This window comes from Nothoprocta perdicaria, unplaced genomic scaffold (assembly GCF_003342845.1).
Source record: "Nothoprocta perdicaria isolate Ctin4 unplaced genomic scaffold, notPer1 scaffold_42, whole genome shotgun sequence".
NCBI classification, from domain to species: Eukaryota; Metazoa; Chordata; class Aves; order Tinamiformes; family Tinamidae; genus Nothoprocta; species Nothoprocta perdicaria.
The window spans coordinates 2245168-2261220 of NW_020455666.1; the positions used below are offsets into that span (position 1 = coordinate 2245168).

At 40.6% G+C, this 16053-nt stretch overlaps 1 protein-coding gene across 2 annotated transcripts in view; it reads right to left on the bottom strand.

Annotated features, from left to right (window-relative positions):
* Window positions 1-16053, bottom strand: part of VGLL4 (vestigial like family member 4) — an 81228-nt gene that overhangs the window by 18280 nt on the left and 46895 nt on the right. For both annotated transcript variants that reach the window (XM_026046055.1, XM_026046056.1), the window contains one exon: window positions 3684-3873. In XM_026046055.1, coding sequence (XP_025901840.1) covers window positions 3684-3873 — 190 coding nt within the window. The remainder of the gene's footprint in view (window positions 1-3683; window positions 3874-16053) is intronic.

Sequence of the window (16053 nt, forward strand, 5' to 3'; positions counted from 1 at the left end):
TAACTGTCCCCTGTACAAATACTTGCTAGTTCCTAGTAAAAATAAAATTTGAGAAGCAAAGAGACCAATGTCCTTCTTAGAAAACTATCCCCCCCCCCCCCCAAAAAAAAAAAAAAAAGAAGAAAGATTTCTGTGCTCTTGGCATTTGATCATTTTATTTGCTACTTGGCAAACAAATGCAATGAGAAGAAACTGTTATCGGGCTTTTCAGTTCCCTGCAAGGACTCTTAAGGCAGAAATGCTGCCTGCTGGGAAAAGGCTGATGTCAGCTCTTAAGAGCTCCCTGCAAGGATAAGGAGGCCTTTGTTTTCAGCTGAACTGTGAAAATGAGAAAATGCCTCCAGCCTGACAAACAAGAAATCCACATAACATAGGTCAGGATGGAGACCTTCACTTAAAGGTACACCACCCTTCAGTCGCTTTACCCTTGCACCACAACACTCGGCTACAGTTCATTTTACACCAGAGTTGCCATGAAATGCTAAGCAAATCGTGGCAATACAACAAAGCAGCTCCATTTGTTCAGAAAGACAGATCTAGCTCCCCAGCCACTGCAGCCATACACAAAGCGCTCATAATTCTTACATAAACCAAGTTCCTAATTACTGTTCTGCAGGTGAATTTTTAATAAGTCAAATGAAAAAAATGAAAACAAAARCATGTTCCAACATGATGCTTAAAAATAAACTAGCTTCTCCTTTACATAGCATCAGAAATAGTGTGGTGCAAGCACACTTTAATTCAGCAAGACGATACACTTAGCAAATGCATTTTAAGCAAAGCATTTAAAAGAGAGAAAAGAAAGTGTTGAATGAAAAAAAAAAAGTAATTTCATATTGCAATGCGCAGGGAAAGCACAAGACACTGCCAGAAAGGTTTTAAATTGCAGTGAGTGTGAGTATCTGTGGTGGTGATGATGGGGGAGGCAACAGGAGGGCTCCTTTTCCCCAAGTGGAGAGTTTAAAGCTATATTCTATATAATCACAGAAAAACTGAAACTGTATCAGTAGAATCCAGTTCACCACCATAAATAAGTAAAGCAGTTTCACATGCAGATTTTAAATACTGAATCTGGAAGGACACAAGGAGGCATGTTTCTTTATCGCAAAGTAGAGAATTAGCTCTGCCAAAAAGCTGGGCATGGGTCCATCTGCTCGGAGTAGGGCAATCCCAGGCCCCACTGAAGGAAGCTCACAGGAGGGCAGGACACCCGTGCACTCTGCTCCTGAGCCCAGTGGCCCAGTTTTCTGTGCTCACAAACCGCAGTACAGCACTCTGAAGAACCTCATCAAAGATGATACTTTAATGCAGCAGGGAGATAGTCCTTGCTCAGGTGTCACTATCTCAAATCTATTCAATTATAGAACAAAAGGCCAGAGACCTTTCAGCTCTTAACAACACATCCCAAGCATTTAAATGGAGCCCTTCCCGATCTGATGCCCAGTACACKGCTAGAGTACTATTGCCTATGAGTTAGCATCAAATCACTCCTAAAACACTCTACTAATTTACAATGAGCCACCGCGTACAACTGTTGCACTATTTTGTTATGCTATCTCGTAAACACGTTGGGTTTAAGRGAATGAATTTACAACCGATTCCCAGTTCCAGCAAGACAAGCCAAGACTCTGATGTCTGAACCAGAGGTGCTACAAGGACTTCGGTCCTCCAAGCACTGTTGCTCAAGYGGAGAAGACCCATCCACATTGTACAGTACCAAACGGCCTCCTGGGCAAGGGGAGGGAGTGACAGCTACTCCGGTAGCACCCAGAGTCAGCACAGCAACCTTGTCCTGTCAGCAGCTCCCTCCTCCTACGCTGCTGGGGACTGCAGGGCCTGAAAGGCTCAAAATGCACGGCCACTAATACCTCACCTTTATAATCCAGATCGTAAATATGCTTAATGCCAGTTCAGAGGGGCAAAGCTGCACACATTTAGGTTAGTCACCCAGTGGCATCCACAATACTTGGATATTGTGATTGAGATCTGCAAAAAAATTCATCCCATGTTTACCAAATCTAACAATTCTGCGTAGAACATAGAACAAGGGTAAAGAGGGCCCTGTTTCATGATAGACATGTATTACATTTTACCCAAAAGCAAGTACTTTTTTTTTTTTTTTCCCAGATTGATCTATTAGACCTGAAAGAGACTTTTGAGCTCCTCATAGTTAAAAAGGCTGAATATCTTCAGCCAGATCAAACTTTGAAAATAAAGCAGAAAAAAAAAAATGGCCTAGTGCATGCTATGTTAAATTATGATTCATCTGAACCTCATGGTTTAATGGAAATAGACTGAACCATATCACATGAACACTAGTCAGATAATCAGTCCTTCTTATAGTAAGACGAAAACATGCACGTTTCAATACAGAATCAYGGAAAGAATCAGTCCATTGAGTAAAAATGGAAAAGACCAGACTCTTTCAAAACACATCTAAGGGGTCATGTGAAATAACTTTATATCTTTTAGTTTTGAACCTGGCTTGTATGTGGGTCTGTTGGTTCAATCTTCATTTATATTTATGGCCTCCAATGTATAAAGGGCCATGATAATCTATGTAACTGCCTGCTGTGCTTTATATCATTACTAGCATAGGAGTTTTTAAAATCCTATCTTTTACAGAGTTGGAAAAAAACAATTAAATACCATAAAATTGTGTCACATATTGCCATAGAAAAAGACCATACAGTTCTTTCCAATATCAAAGAGAGCCAAAGAAAGGCTATAAACTATGTTTTTTTAAGAGAAAGAGAAAGGTAAATCTCTCTCTGCTTGTGAGCTTTTATTGTTTTGCATTACTTCAGYACCGAATTCCTGATCTGTAACAAATTCCAAGACTGCAGACTACAGGCCCAGCCTCTGACTAACATTCTGGTGATTTATTTGAGGATAAATACCTCTGTCCGCATCTTATGACTGAACACAACAGTCCACAGCAGAGTGGAATGMAAGGAATGCGGAGGGCTGTGCGAGCTGAGGCAGCAGGGAACAGCGTTCAGCTATCAAGCTATCCCGGACTGCTGAACTGCTCCGATCACTTCCTCCAGGCAAGAATGAGAGGAATCCTCCGGGCTGCACTTCATGCCAACCAGACCTGCATTCCCAGGAATGAGAACACAGCACGAATGGCATCTGACGATTACCCAACACAAGCACCTAGCTCATCAAAACCTTACCTGTACAAGAAATTCAACATGCGACTRTGAGAGCTGCCAGGCAGTAGTATAAATAATGTTCAGCAACAACTGCAGCTTGCCCAGTTGTCAAAGCAGACTACGGAGCAGCTGGCTCACAATCTCCCGGCTTTAGAAAAATGCAAAGCACTTCTGTTTCTTCTCCTTCTGCTTCCCCACCCTCCACTAGCAGAGCACAGAGTGCTCAGGGTCTGGAGATGTGCAATCAGCAAAATACCAAGAATAAACGCCCCCAGTATTTTACAAATTGCAAGACAAGTATAAATGTTTTGCTATAAATAGCTGAGTAAGGCTAATTCCTGTTACCTGATGTTGTGCAAAAATAAAACCAAGGAAAAAAAACAAATTAGGCCAGCCTCTGTGCAGATCYTTCATATGCATGAGAACAATGGGCAAGTCTAGCCCGAAGTCTGCCATGCAACAGGATTTTAGCCCCCCAAAAGACAGTTTCTGTCAACCAGAGGTATCAAAAAACAAGACACTTACAGATGCGGATTGAATATTCGACTCATTTTAGAAATATGTTCATTTTCACAGTCTAGCTCATCATCCCCTTGGTCCATGCTGAGCTTTCTCTTGTTGGGGCTGATGGGAGGAGGGCCTGTTCGATGGTTGGTTAGAGCGGAGGATACAGGAAGGGACTGCATTCTGGGCTCGCCTCTTAGAGCAGCTTCACCTGCAGGAAGAGGACAAGCAAACAGGTAAAATAAGGTGCTTTTTGAAAACATTCTTGCAGAAAAAAAACAATCAAAGATCAAAAAGACATATGCTATGCCAGGTGTGTGCAGGCGTATTTAAGACATTTAAATAAGCTGCATCTCAGTGCTTTATGCTGGAACATAGTAGCAATTGAAAACAAAAAGGTAATAGGTTTAACGCATACTCATCCCAGATGAGTTAAAAGGTTGAGCTAAAAAGCTAAAACAGCCTTCTAATATAAATATATTATTTTTAGAAACATTCCTCCTCACAAGCTGCCATTCCAACACTGGATTCTCCTTACATCACTCTGCACAACATGAGCATTTGCACCAAAATGCGCTTTGTTCCCTTGCTTCTGGTTGGGTTTTAAATTCCAGGATTGCAGTTCACATTTATGTCAAATACTCAAGATAAAAAACTGAACAAACTCTGAAATTCTTAAATTATTCCTTGTATACTCCTTGTCCAAAACAAGCTTGTCTGGYATATAACGACGCAAGGCAAAAATTAAGGAAAAACATCAAACTTGCTGATGCAAGCGTAAATTTGTCCTTAAATGTCCCTCTCCTTGCTTTTACACTATGTCTGCAGCCATGAGCAAAGAATGCATTTCTTCAGCACTACAACCATAAAACTTCAATGCTAACACAGATCACTTTGGGCAAGCCAGACTGGTGGTACACTGAGTAGCTTATACTTTTTGTACAACCTGACACTACAGAAAATACCATTCTCAGAATGTAGAAGTCAGGTATAAATCATTTCAGAAATTATGCAATTAGCTCCTATATGTGAGCACCTTCAAATATTGTTACTAAATAGTTACTGAAGCATTTTTCTCATTTCAATTAAACCCTGGGCTGGTGTAGCCCAAAGGACAGAGCTGCCTTTCACCAACAGTCGCTGAAACCTCCTCAGAGCTACAATCCAGTTAGGTTTCACAGAACTAAGATATTAATAATTTGCTTTTCAAACTTTTAAGAGGCTGGGAGAGAAGCAGAGTGTTAGCTTTTCTAGTAATGTCCCAAAAATAGTCACTTTTTGTGAGACTTCAAAATTTGTATTTTTCCTACACTGCAAGGGAACTTGGTTTTCTCCCCAGCCATAATTTTCAGAACTAAAATTAGGATAAAGTTAACTCCATGCACAGTCTAAGTGCCTGAGAAAAGCAATCTTTGTGTGTCACCACACATTTCACACCAGCAGCGGGGCAGCAACTTGGAGAAGGCTGCCCTAGTTCTACACATGACAARTAGTATTTTGTTGCAGGAGGAGGAGGAGCAAAGAGCAAACCTCCTGAATATTTACCAGTAAAAATAAACATTTTGCCAATTTAGTCAGCATAATATAAACTAGCAAATATACAGTGACCTATAATACACCACAACTCAGGATTTCTATTAAAGACTCTGGCACCAAATCTGAACTGGAACTTTCCATTTCAGCTTGAAATAGTAAAACTTGTGCTCTACGGCACCAGGACAGACATCCAGGCTCCCTCCTTCCTCTTGCTTCCAACAACAGGTTAACTGGAAATTCCTCGCTCCAAACACCCTAATGTCACAAGAATCTTTTATTAAGTTGAAGACTTGGCATTTGAAATAATCATATCTGCAAAAATTGCCTTGGACTTTGGATTTTGCCAGTAGAGATCTCCACCTATGTTGTGAAGATCACATCAAGCAAATCACAATATACCAAGCGTACTCAGCAAGGAGTCGCCCTCATTTCTATCTGTGAAAAATAAGATAATATAAATATCTAAAGATAAATCTTTATGCAGTGAGGGTCAATGCCAGTTTGGTGCCACTGCAGCTCCTCAGCCTCCAATTCACTTTGAGGGTACAACACAGGTTGCCAAGAGAGGTTGTGGAATCTCCTTCCCTGGAGATCTTCAAACTCTGCTTGGATGCCATCCTGTACCACATGCTCTAGGTGACCCTGCGCGTGCAGAGGGGTTGGACTAGATGATCTCTAACGGTCCCTTCCAACCTTAACCATTCTGTGATTCTGTCATGCAGAGTGATGAGGCCTCTGTGAGCACCAGCTGCCCCTGATTTCTCCCGGTGAGGCCACAGTCATTCTCAACACCCAACTCAAATGGAAAGTCTCTAAACCCCACTAGCAAGCAAGCTGCAAACTTTACCTTCTCCTCAGTCAATAGCTATGAGCCTCATCTTATGCAATTACCTTGTTGAGTTTTTATTTTTCAAAATAAAAAAMCAAGCTTTTATTATATGGATGGTAACAACAGCATTTACAAACTAAATGCTGACACGGGTGCAAAGTCTGGCAAAAATAGCACTGCTGGGACTAAAGAAGCCCCTTTTCAAGGGAAGGGCTCCTGAGCAAGCAGCCAATGCTTGCAACATGCCTGCCCTGGCATGGCTGGGGGACAGAAACTGCACATATGTATTGTTGTCCTTGTGCTGCTTCACAAATTCTCGGGTGGCCTTTAAGGTTGACTAGTGCTAAACTTACTTTATATTTAAATAAATAAGACTTCTTCATTTCCCACTACTTTCCTGCTTACCAAACTTGAATTCAAACCAGACAGAGAGAAACCACTGCAGAGTCTCCCAAAAAAATGCTGCTTTCCTGCCTAGATTTGTCTCCCCATCTGACCACGYGCCATGGCAACCAGCCTTGATCACACAACTGGTGGGCAGCGCTCTGATAAAACAACTGTATTCTATAAACCCCCGAGTCCCTCCTGCAGCCCTCACAGGCCATTCCTGCCACGCCACTGCGCATTTGTCAGGCCTCTCAATGTCCTTCTGTCCCACGAGCAGCTGCTCGGGCGCTGCTGCTTTCTACTAGCTCTGCTCCTCAAACTTGTTGTGCTTTTGCTCTTGCTTTTTTTTAAAAAAAGAAAAAAGTTCAAACTGTTGAGCAGACWGATAAAGCGCAACCAGGCTGAGGGCGACAGCCTGACCCTGCCTGCCTATACCCGACACTGCAGGAGCGCGTGCTGCTGCCCCAAGCCAAGGCACTCGGGAGCCTGGGCTTCATTTTAGCCACTTCGGACTTCAAACTGAAAGCGATTCACGTGATCCTAGGCAAACTGAACTAGATGCTTGTAAAAACAGCATGTCTCCCTTCAGCCCTATATACCACCAAGATAGTTCTCTATAAACACTGGATCTTTAACATTATTTGTGTTTCTCTTGCAGCTAGGTCAGCAGTATGTGTCCCTCCTGAAACACTCATACAACACAAACATCACAACAGCAAAAGTCATGTTTTTACAAGTGTGGATTTGACAGCACGACACCAGAGAAGTCTTAAAATATGTCTGAGAACTCCAGGAGTCACCAAGACTGGAAAAAAAAAATTCCCCTTTGTTGGCCACTGGCTTCCTCTCTCCCTGACCTCGCAGCGAGGGCTGCACACAGACCGGGCTACCATACCCACAGCCCCAGTCCCCACCTCGCTTCCGATCTCCTGCTGCCCACCATTAATCCACACAACAGAACATAAATTGCAACCAAAAAAATAAAAGGCTTTGACTTTCCAATGGGAGATGTACATAATACAAACCTTAAGAGAAGCTGAAGTAAAACTCATGCATTGCCCTTCTGACTTCCACTGCCGCCCTGCATCCGAAGAGCAGAGCTGCCCACAGGAGCACAATTCCCAACACAATTATAACTTCGCAAAAAAATCACCAGTTGCATTGTCTATCAACAGGATCCTTAACTGGATTCATCCTTTGGATGAATTACTCGGTTGCAGACCACTCTATTAATAAAGTCACTGGCATAAATGCTTAAGCAGCCTTTAACTAACAGCAATCATTCTTTAATTCCTTTTACCAGTTCCTCTGTGCAGACGAGCTCTCATGAGCACAGGAGGCTGCCTCATGTTCCTGGGCCCAGAACTAACAGGACATGAACAGGTTCCAAGAGCAATTTTATCTACTGATGCAAGATCAAAATCAAAATGCTCATGACACATTAAATATTTCTTTGAAAAGTCAAGACACTTACAAAAGCTGTATATCTGAATAGCATACTATAAAATAAAACCTCTTACTCTGCCTCCCTCGATTCCTATAATGATGAAATGATTAAATGCAAATGGATGGATTCACAACTGCTGCATGTTTGTCTTCTGCTATCTCCAACATACAAGCCAGGCTGTGCCAACAGAAATGAGGGTAAGTCGCATTAATATTCCAATTCATGGACAAAAATCACACAATTTGAAACACCACATGCCAGGCAGGGAACATACTTCAATTGATAAATTCAACAAGGTATCAAAGCAAGCAGTTAAAACAGTAAGAAAAATACACTATTCTATCACAGAATTAACGTACCAGTACTGTTAACTGACTTGTTTAGGTAATATGTCGCAGGACAGTATACATTCTGCAAGGAAAGTGATATACCTGAAACTATGAGATCCCCCTCAAACTAAATCTGTATCAAATATTTAGGCTACAGACACTGCTAAAGCATCGTTTTATGCAGATTCACTTTACTTGCATATATATATATATATATAAAAAAAAAGAGGAATCCATTCATTTTCCTCAAACGTAAATCATAGTTCCATGTTAAAATATATCCTAAGAAATAGCCACAAATTATACTAACCCTATACTTGCTGAATACTTCTATAAACCCACCCTAAAACAGACMAGCAAAAAATCTTTTTCTCATCATTATTTTACTTCTGGACTGCATTTTTGATAAAACTAAATACTGATAAAAGATTTAAACAAAAACTCATTCTTTATAGCTAAATGCTATAAAGGCAGATGCAGCAGTCTCTATTAGCCTTTTAGTATATAAAACTCTGCCCACATGGATAACATAACAAAAGAATAAACTACCGGAACAACAAAAAGTTAGTATTAGGGAAAAGAGTCTAATCATAAAATGCTGCTATGAAGCCAGACTTGGAAATAATCAGAAATATTTTTTCACAACAGGCAATAAGAGTTCTTTCAGTTGCAAACTTATTAACATTCATGTTTGATGTTAGGTCTCACCAACTTTCTTGCAAGATAACAAAAAGCTAAGTTAGGGACCCAAAAAGGCATATACACATTTACAGAAAAATTGGCAAAATCTTGTTCTCATCCATTTATAAACATACGAAAAGCACTTACTCCTGGAACAAAGCTCTGGCTACCACTGTGCAGAGATGTATGCCAGAAAACACATGGCCAAAAACAAAACACAGTGTTTAAATTGAATTTTCTGTTCTGGCTGCTTCAGCTGACCAAGTCTGCCAGCAAGGGCCATGTTCTGCTTCACGCTGCAAAGAAGAAGRAAAAATACGGACCTCTGCACTCACCTCCCACTTTTCCCCCCACTTTAAATGGAAAGAAGCCCAAGGAAAGAAGCCACGAGTAGGTACAAGGAGGGCATGGATAGCACATGCATATAGCAGGCATGTTTGCTGAAAAATCCTTTCAAAATATAAAAAATACAAACAATCTCACACACTGCTGCTTTGAGCTGAGGAGCACAGGCAATGATCAGGTCCAGCTAGATTAACCTTGGAAATGCCCCACTCCATACAAAACTGCTAAAATTGCCCACACAAAGCCATCTGTATGTGTTCCTTTAAACACAATGTTTAAACGTAAAACAATGTTTAAACATAAAAACACCCCTTGGTATTTAGGCAAGAAGCTGGAGAGCAGCAGATCTGCTATAAGGGAAGCAGGATGGAACAATTTTAATGTTCTAGTCTGGAGACACTTCTTAATGTCCTAACACTAATCCTCAAATACGTTCATTTCCAATGGCCAATTTTAATTTCCACAGCCCAGCAGCTCTGTTGCCTTCCAACCCAACCATAAGCTCAGGCATGGGCTTAACTCTAGAGCATGAGACTATGCAATAAATTTGTACTTCTGCCTTTAAGATAACGCCCCATTTGGCTAACTCTGCTTACAAGCACATCAATTCAGGTAATCTGCAACTTAAAAACAAACAAGTGAACGATTCGTTAGCTTGCAGACAAGATTTAAATGCGATCAGTGCCCCATAAGGATTTCCCTCAGCTCAAGACTGAAATTCTTTCTCGACCCTGAAAGCAAGACTGTTCCTACAGAAATGTCTCTTCTTATCCTCCTTGCCAACTTCTCCAAGAAAAGTATACGTGAAATATTTAAAATTAACAAAAAGTATCATACATTTTCTCAGTAAATAGAGGTTCTAAYGGAAGGCAAGCTGCTGCTCTAAGCAGAGCTCCCGCAAGCTCAGGTGTGGAGTGCGGCTCCTTTCTACACACCTGTAACCTGGTTTGAAGACTTAATGAGGGTTCATATACTTGCGCAAGTGGGAAAGTAAACCAATGTTATTGGCACAGCATATCCTAACAGAGATCATGCAAAGTTTAAGGAACATGTTACTAGGATTCAAGATCATTGATTTCAAAACTGTTATATGACAAACTGTCACATTCCTGATCAGCGGATTTTAAAAGTTGTCAGATGAAAAACTCACATGACTTTTTTCAATTTGATAACAAGATTTTATGAAAATGTAGTATAAAACACTGTCAGTAAAAACTATGAATGATATAGCACTGTTGGTCAACACATTCAGTATAYTGCTTTTCAGAAGGGTGGTAGTTTCTAGGTATAGACATTTGTTCTTTGTCACACAGCTAAGTGACTTAACTGGGGATCATAAAAGATGCGAGAGCTGAAGTGATTATAAAGACTACTCTGACTTTCAGGAGATACAATCAAGGCTAGAAAAACTGCCTATTACAATTTCAAAAGTAAATCCAAGTCACAGAAAGGTCAGAACAGAAAAAAATGCATAGTGCTTAAGTACTATTTCAACATCCTAAGTGATATTTGTAGCTATGCAATTTCATACAAGGAAAAAGAGAGACAAAGTGGAAATTCAGTTTTTGAAAGCACAAACTGGAGTAATTCCTCTTAAAACGACAGAGATGCATTTGTTGCCTTGCTGTTTTCTAATATTGTGTTTATTAGTGGCAAGGTATGTAGATATTCAGGTCTGAAGCAACACACATGTTCAACACAGGTTCAGGTTGATACTTCACGTTCTTACAAAGGAGTCTAAGACAGTAAAGCTCTCCCTTTGGAGCTCTGACAACGTGCACCTAGATCTTAATGTATCTGTTCTTACCTGCACCCAAAAATGCACAACTTTATCCCAATATATCTGAGTTTTGCCTAATAGCTTGGTTTTCCTGGGGCATAATGCACACAAACCTTTCCACAGTTCTGCTGTACTTAAAAGGTATGAATTGATTAAATACCATAAAACACACAATGCAGAGATGAGAGATATGGCTTTACAACAGATTACGAAACCTGGTTTGCTTTAAGTTTTTTAGTAACAAGAATAGATAAGATCCTGTTACATACATTAAGCTGTTGTGCTGGGTAGTCCATGCTCTTCATGAAGAAAAGTATAATCAGGGTCTTCTACATTAACCATTTTTTTCAAACATGTAGATGTTTCTTTATAATGTGTTCATATTAAAATTAAATATACAACATATCATGCACTGTATTCTCCAAAGCATTTGAAGTTAAGATCAAAAAATGTACTCCACTTTTAGGAAGTAGAGAATATTTGAGATAGACCACATAATTTTATAATAACTAACTATAAACATGCTCCAGACACCTTTTTTTTTCTGGGTTATTCTCCTTTGCTTCACATGCAAAAAATAATCACAGAATCAATAAAAATAAACTTTCTAAAAGAAGAGCTGATACTGCACTTTTAAGCAATGTTTCTTTTAATCTCATTTTATTTTTCCCAGAGTCCGTTCCAAAAAGAGAAGATATTACATATATTTCAAATATGAACACAAAAGCATATACACTCTATATATATTAGTAGTATATATGTATGTATGGGTGAATGGTTCTCTCTGGAAAAGGATCTGGAGGAAAACAGGATCACCACTTAGAACACTGTGTTCTGTGCAAGTCCTGCAAAGATGACTGCAGAAGTTCCCAAATTGCATTCCCATTAGCAGCATGCAATGACCTCAAAYTCATAAAGAAATAAGAAGTTATAAAAAGCTAAAAATGTTCCAGTTACTGCATTTTTCTCATATAACATTTGGACAAATCATCAAAGCTAAAAGTGGCTGTCACCAAAGGACGAGCTGTGGAGGAAAGTCTTAACAGACACACGGACAGGCACAACCAAGAGCTGCTCCAATGTTCATGAACATTAGCATGGCAAACTCTTCCTGAGTCGAGGTGAAAGGAATAAATTGCATTTAACCTAATGAACAACGGAAGAAATTTTCATCTTAGTTTTAGTTTTCTGCTATGCAATTTCAGTCTGACACAGACTCACATATTTAAGAAACACAGAGCCCCTTCAACCAAGCTGGACAGAATACTGAAAACTTGAGTCCAAGAGTGTCAGGACAATTTCAGCCCATCTCCCACAAGGGATCCTTTGTGGAGAACAAAATCCCTTTGTCCTTCAAAACGGTCTCCAAAATCCCTTTTACAGAGGGAAGAACGACACTGGACAGCACAAACACTGTGAATCCCACAGCTGAGTGCATAAGCCATTCTGATGGAAGAAAGATATGATCTTTAGACCATGCTATTTATATAGAAGAGATGTCAAGTTGCCAATTCCTTATATGAAGATCTGAAATGTTTTATGGTAACTGGTGGTCAGTACCTCTGCGTACGTAGATATGACACAGTCAGTGCCTCAAACTACAGAGGAGAATGGTTTCAAGTTCAACATAAGCCCTACAAGGCCGAAAAACATAGAACCTACAAGACTAATAACTTCTGTTCCAGTGGAAGACTCTACTTATCAAAGCACGGAACTGGAAGGTGTTATATCTCTCCCTCCTCAGGAGGCTGGAGGATATTGGGTCTGTAGCAAAGCTCCTTCCACTGCCACAATCAGCCGTGCTGCGACACAGACTGCTGGTCAGATTGAAGGAGATAAAAGGAAAGACAACCCTGTGGTGTTAAGCAACAGATGGGAACACAGTTTAAATCATAGCTGGACACTTGATTTCACAAGGAGGAGAGTTGTTTATGGGGCCAAGCTACAGGGTCACTTGTCATAAATGCTTGCTCGAAGAGGAAGCTCAGGCCAGCTGGAAAGYCAGAGGGAGGGAAAGTGTTTGCTACCAAGTCATTGCATGCTGGCTGCAGAGCACTTCGCTGACACTGCTGGGCACCGAGGGCAGGTTATCCAGAACGCTGGAAAGACCACAAGCAATCACTGGTGTTTTTTAAAGTTGCTTCGAATGTCATAGGATTGGAATAAGTGACCAATACCAAAGATACATTGTCCTTCTCAAAGGCTTTCAAGTTAGGACTTCATCTTCCAGCCCCCCTACCCTTGTACTTATTAATTTTTTGCTGACTCTCACTTTTGAGTAGCCTAACTGCAGACTTCTGGCTCATTTTCTTATTTCAAAGCTGCAGAAACCATTCATTTCTGCCTTCAACTGCTTCATAAAACACAGGAAAAATACAGGGAAATGCAGACATGTTGACAAAAGGAAGGTAACAAAGTTAAAGTTATGTATCTGAGTCCCAGCATTCCCAAATACTAGCTCCACAAGATCCAGAATCAAGTTGTTCACCACATGTTAACATGTTAACACTCCTCAGTGAATTCTGAATTAAAATGGTATCATCTGCGAAGGACTCTAGGGCACAAGTCCTTCTGCTCAGCCTTCCCTAGCTAACCAGAATAATGGGAAGCCTCCACCAGACTTGAAAGGTGTCCCACCACAATTAAGCAGGCACTTGATTAAACACCACTCTGGCAGTTTTTAATGAAACCCAATAGTCACCACAGGGGCAGTGACACTATTAATTAGAAACGGTTTTGAAGCACTGCTTCATAAGTAGGCTATCAGTTTGGCTTTTGCCAAGTCTTATGTTGCATGGCCACAGTTGGACAGCTATTTAATTGAAGTTTCTCATTCCCTTCAATTCTTCATCTGAAGAGAACACAGAATTAACTATCAGCATCAGTGGACACATTCCTTTTATGCAACTCACCAGGGCTCAAATATAAAAGCATTGACCTGCAGAGGTCCTGCGGCTCCAAAGGGGGAACTTTACACTCTTCCATTCCACTACACTTTATGAAAGCTCAGTCCTTCCGTAGGCTAAAAATACTCAACTATTTCCAGTGAAACAGCTTTCATCATCTCAGGTTTAAAAGACACTACCCTGAACCCGCTCTGGACAAGGCACCATCACAGTTTAATCTGAAAGCTCCTGTTCAGCTGCAACTGCTGACTAGGAAACAGGCGTTCAGMGCATACACCACCACTGCAAGGCTCAAACTCAGTTCTCTGTTTAGCTAATCAATTATAATTTTATTTGTATATTTTGAAGCAACAGCATATATTTTAAACAAATAGCATGTTTAGGTTACTAATAGATCACTGTAATGCTTAGTGGCAAAGTATTGTGATCAAAATATTGGGATTGTTTATTTCAACTTCATCCCTAACTTACATGGATTTAATCAATTACAGCTCATATTTGTCTCAATCTCCCTTCTGCAAATAAGGATAATACTTGCTGTTTCTTGCTGCAGCTTAAGGTGGGATTAATAGATAGATTTGTTACAAAAACAGTGCTAAGAGACAACTCCTGCTAAAAAAAGAGGAGCCGGTCCAACCACAGTACCCACCRCTGCCAACGCTGGAGCCGCAGTGCTTGGGCAGACGGCTCCACATGCAGCCTCCAGCAGGACACAAGCAATAGGCCCTGCTTGAAACTGCAGCCCACGGCATCAAGAGTCAATGCTCTGCAGGCAGTAAAAGTGCCCATGTCAGCACCGGCCTCGCGGCACCGACCACAGAGCCACTGCGATGGCTCTCCCGRATGCCACAGCATGAAAAGCAAGGGGGTGGAGGTTAAACAAGCAGCAACGCACACCAGATGTCTGAGCAGGACATCTAAAAGATCTGGAGCACAAGGAAGCATATTAAAAGAACTATCCTTCCATGCCATAAATATTTATACTAAATCCAAGAAACTGGCTGAGTTCAAACTTGTCCAATATGAATCATAGAGCACTTCCCTCATCCCTTTCATTTAATGTGTCTGAAAAAAAAAAAAAAAAAAAACCCTCACACCACAAAGGAGATGCCATAGCCATACCCTTTTTCCTTTTAAGATACTATGTTTTGTAAAGCTCCAGCTTTTGAACAGATTATTTTTCAAAGACTATAAACAGAACAACTGCATAGTTTGACTTTAGTTGGCAAACTCCTGTGTGGCATTTTCTGGTCTTCCTATATAATTCAGATTCATAGAAACAGTTTCCTCTTCACTGGACAACTTCGGTTTTCTTCACGTGGCCATTTAATTAAATAAGCAAATCATCATGCACAGAAAAACTTCAATTCAAGAATATCGAACTGCAAAAAAAAAAAAAACCTTTTTCTGAAATTTTACAGATATTTGCATCTACTTGCAGCAGAGAGGCATACCAAACCTGGCAGGTAAAGCAGCATGCCGTGCCACGAGCGATGCTGTGTCTCTGGCAACCTGCAGGCACTGGTGCCATTTGTAAACAATTCCTAAAAAGATAGGCTGATCTACTAAATCTCTTTTATTTTCTAAGCAGAATGAATTCATATTTAGTCATAAACAAGAAGAAAAAAAAGACTTTTTTCTGTATGCTGAGGAATAACTATTAAGCCCTTCAAACCAGGGAGGCGTAAATGTGGAGTGGTTTCCATGCCTGCCCTGTCAAATAGGTTTCCAGGAAAAACTACTGCTTTTTAAACATAACTAGTTCCAAACTTTTCCTGGGAGAGCAAAGATATTTCTTGGAACCTGCCAGCAGAGTTTGGAAGAGCAGGAGGAAAGTTCTGTACTACACCGCCTGAGCTGTCTCATAGTAGACACGGGCCAGTCCAACAAAGTGATGAGGAGTGAGAGAGGGGTATAAGCAGGTCTTAAAGAAACCAATGTGAGACCCTGGTAGCAATGTCCACTCCACAGACTACAGCCCAATCCCCGTGAAAGCATTCATCTGCTGGTTACTTAAAACTATTATTCTCCTTTATCTCCACAAGAGCTATAACAACTTTTCTTCTTTTATATCAGTCTCTATCAATATACACTGCATGGGAGATGACTTTTTTCTCTAAAGAGGAAAGGAAATCTAGGCACAYAGGGTCA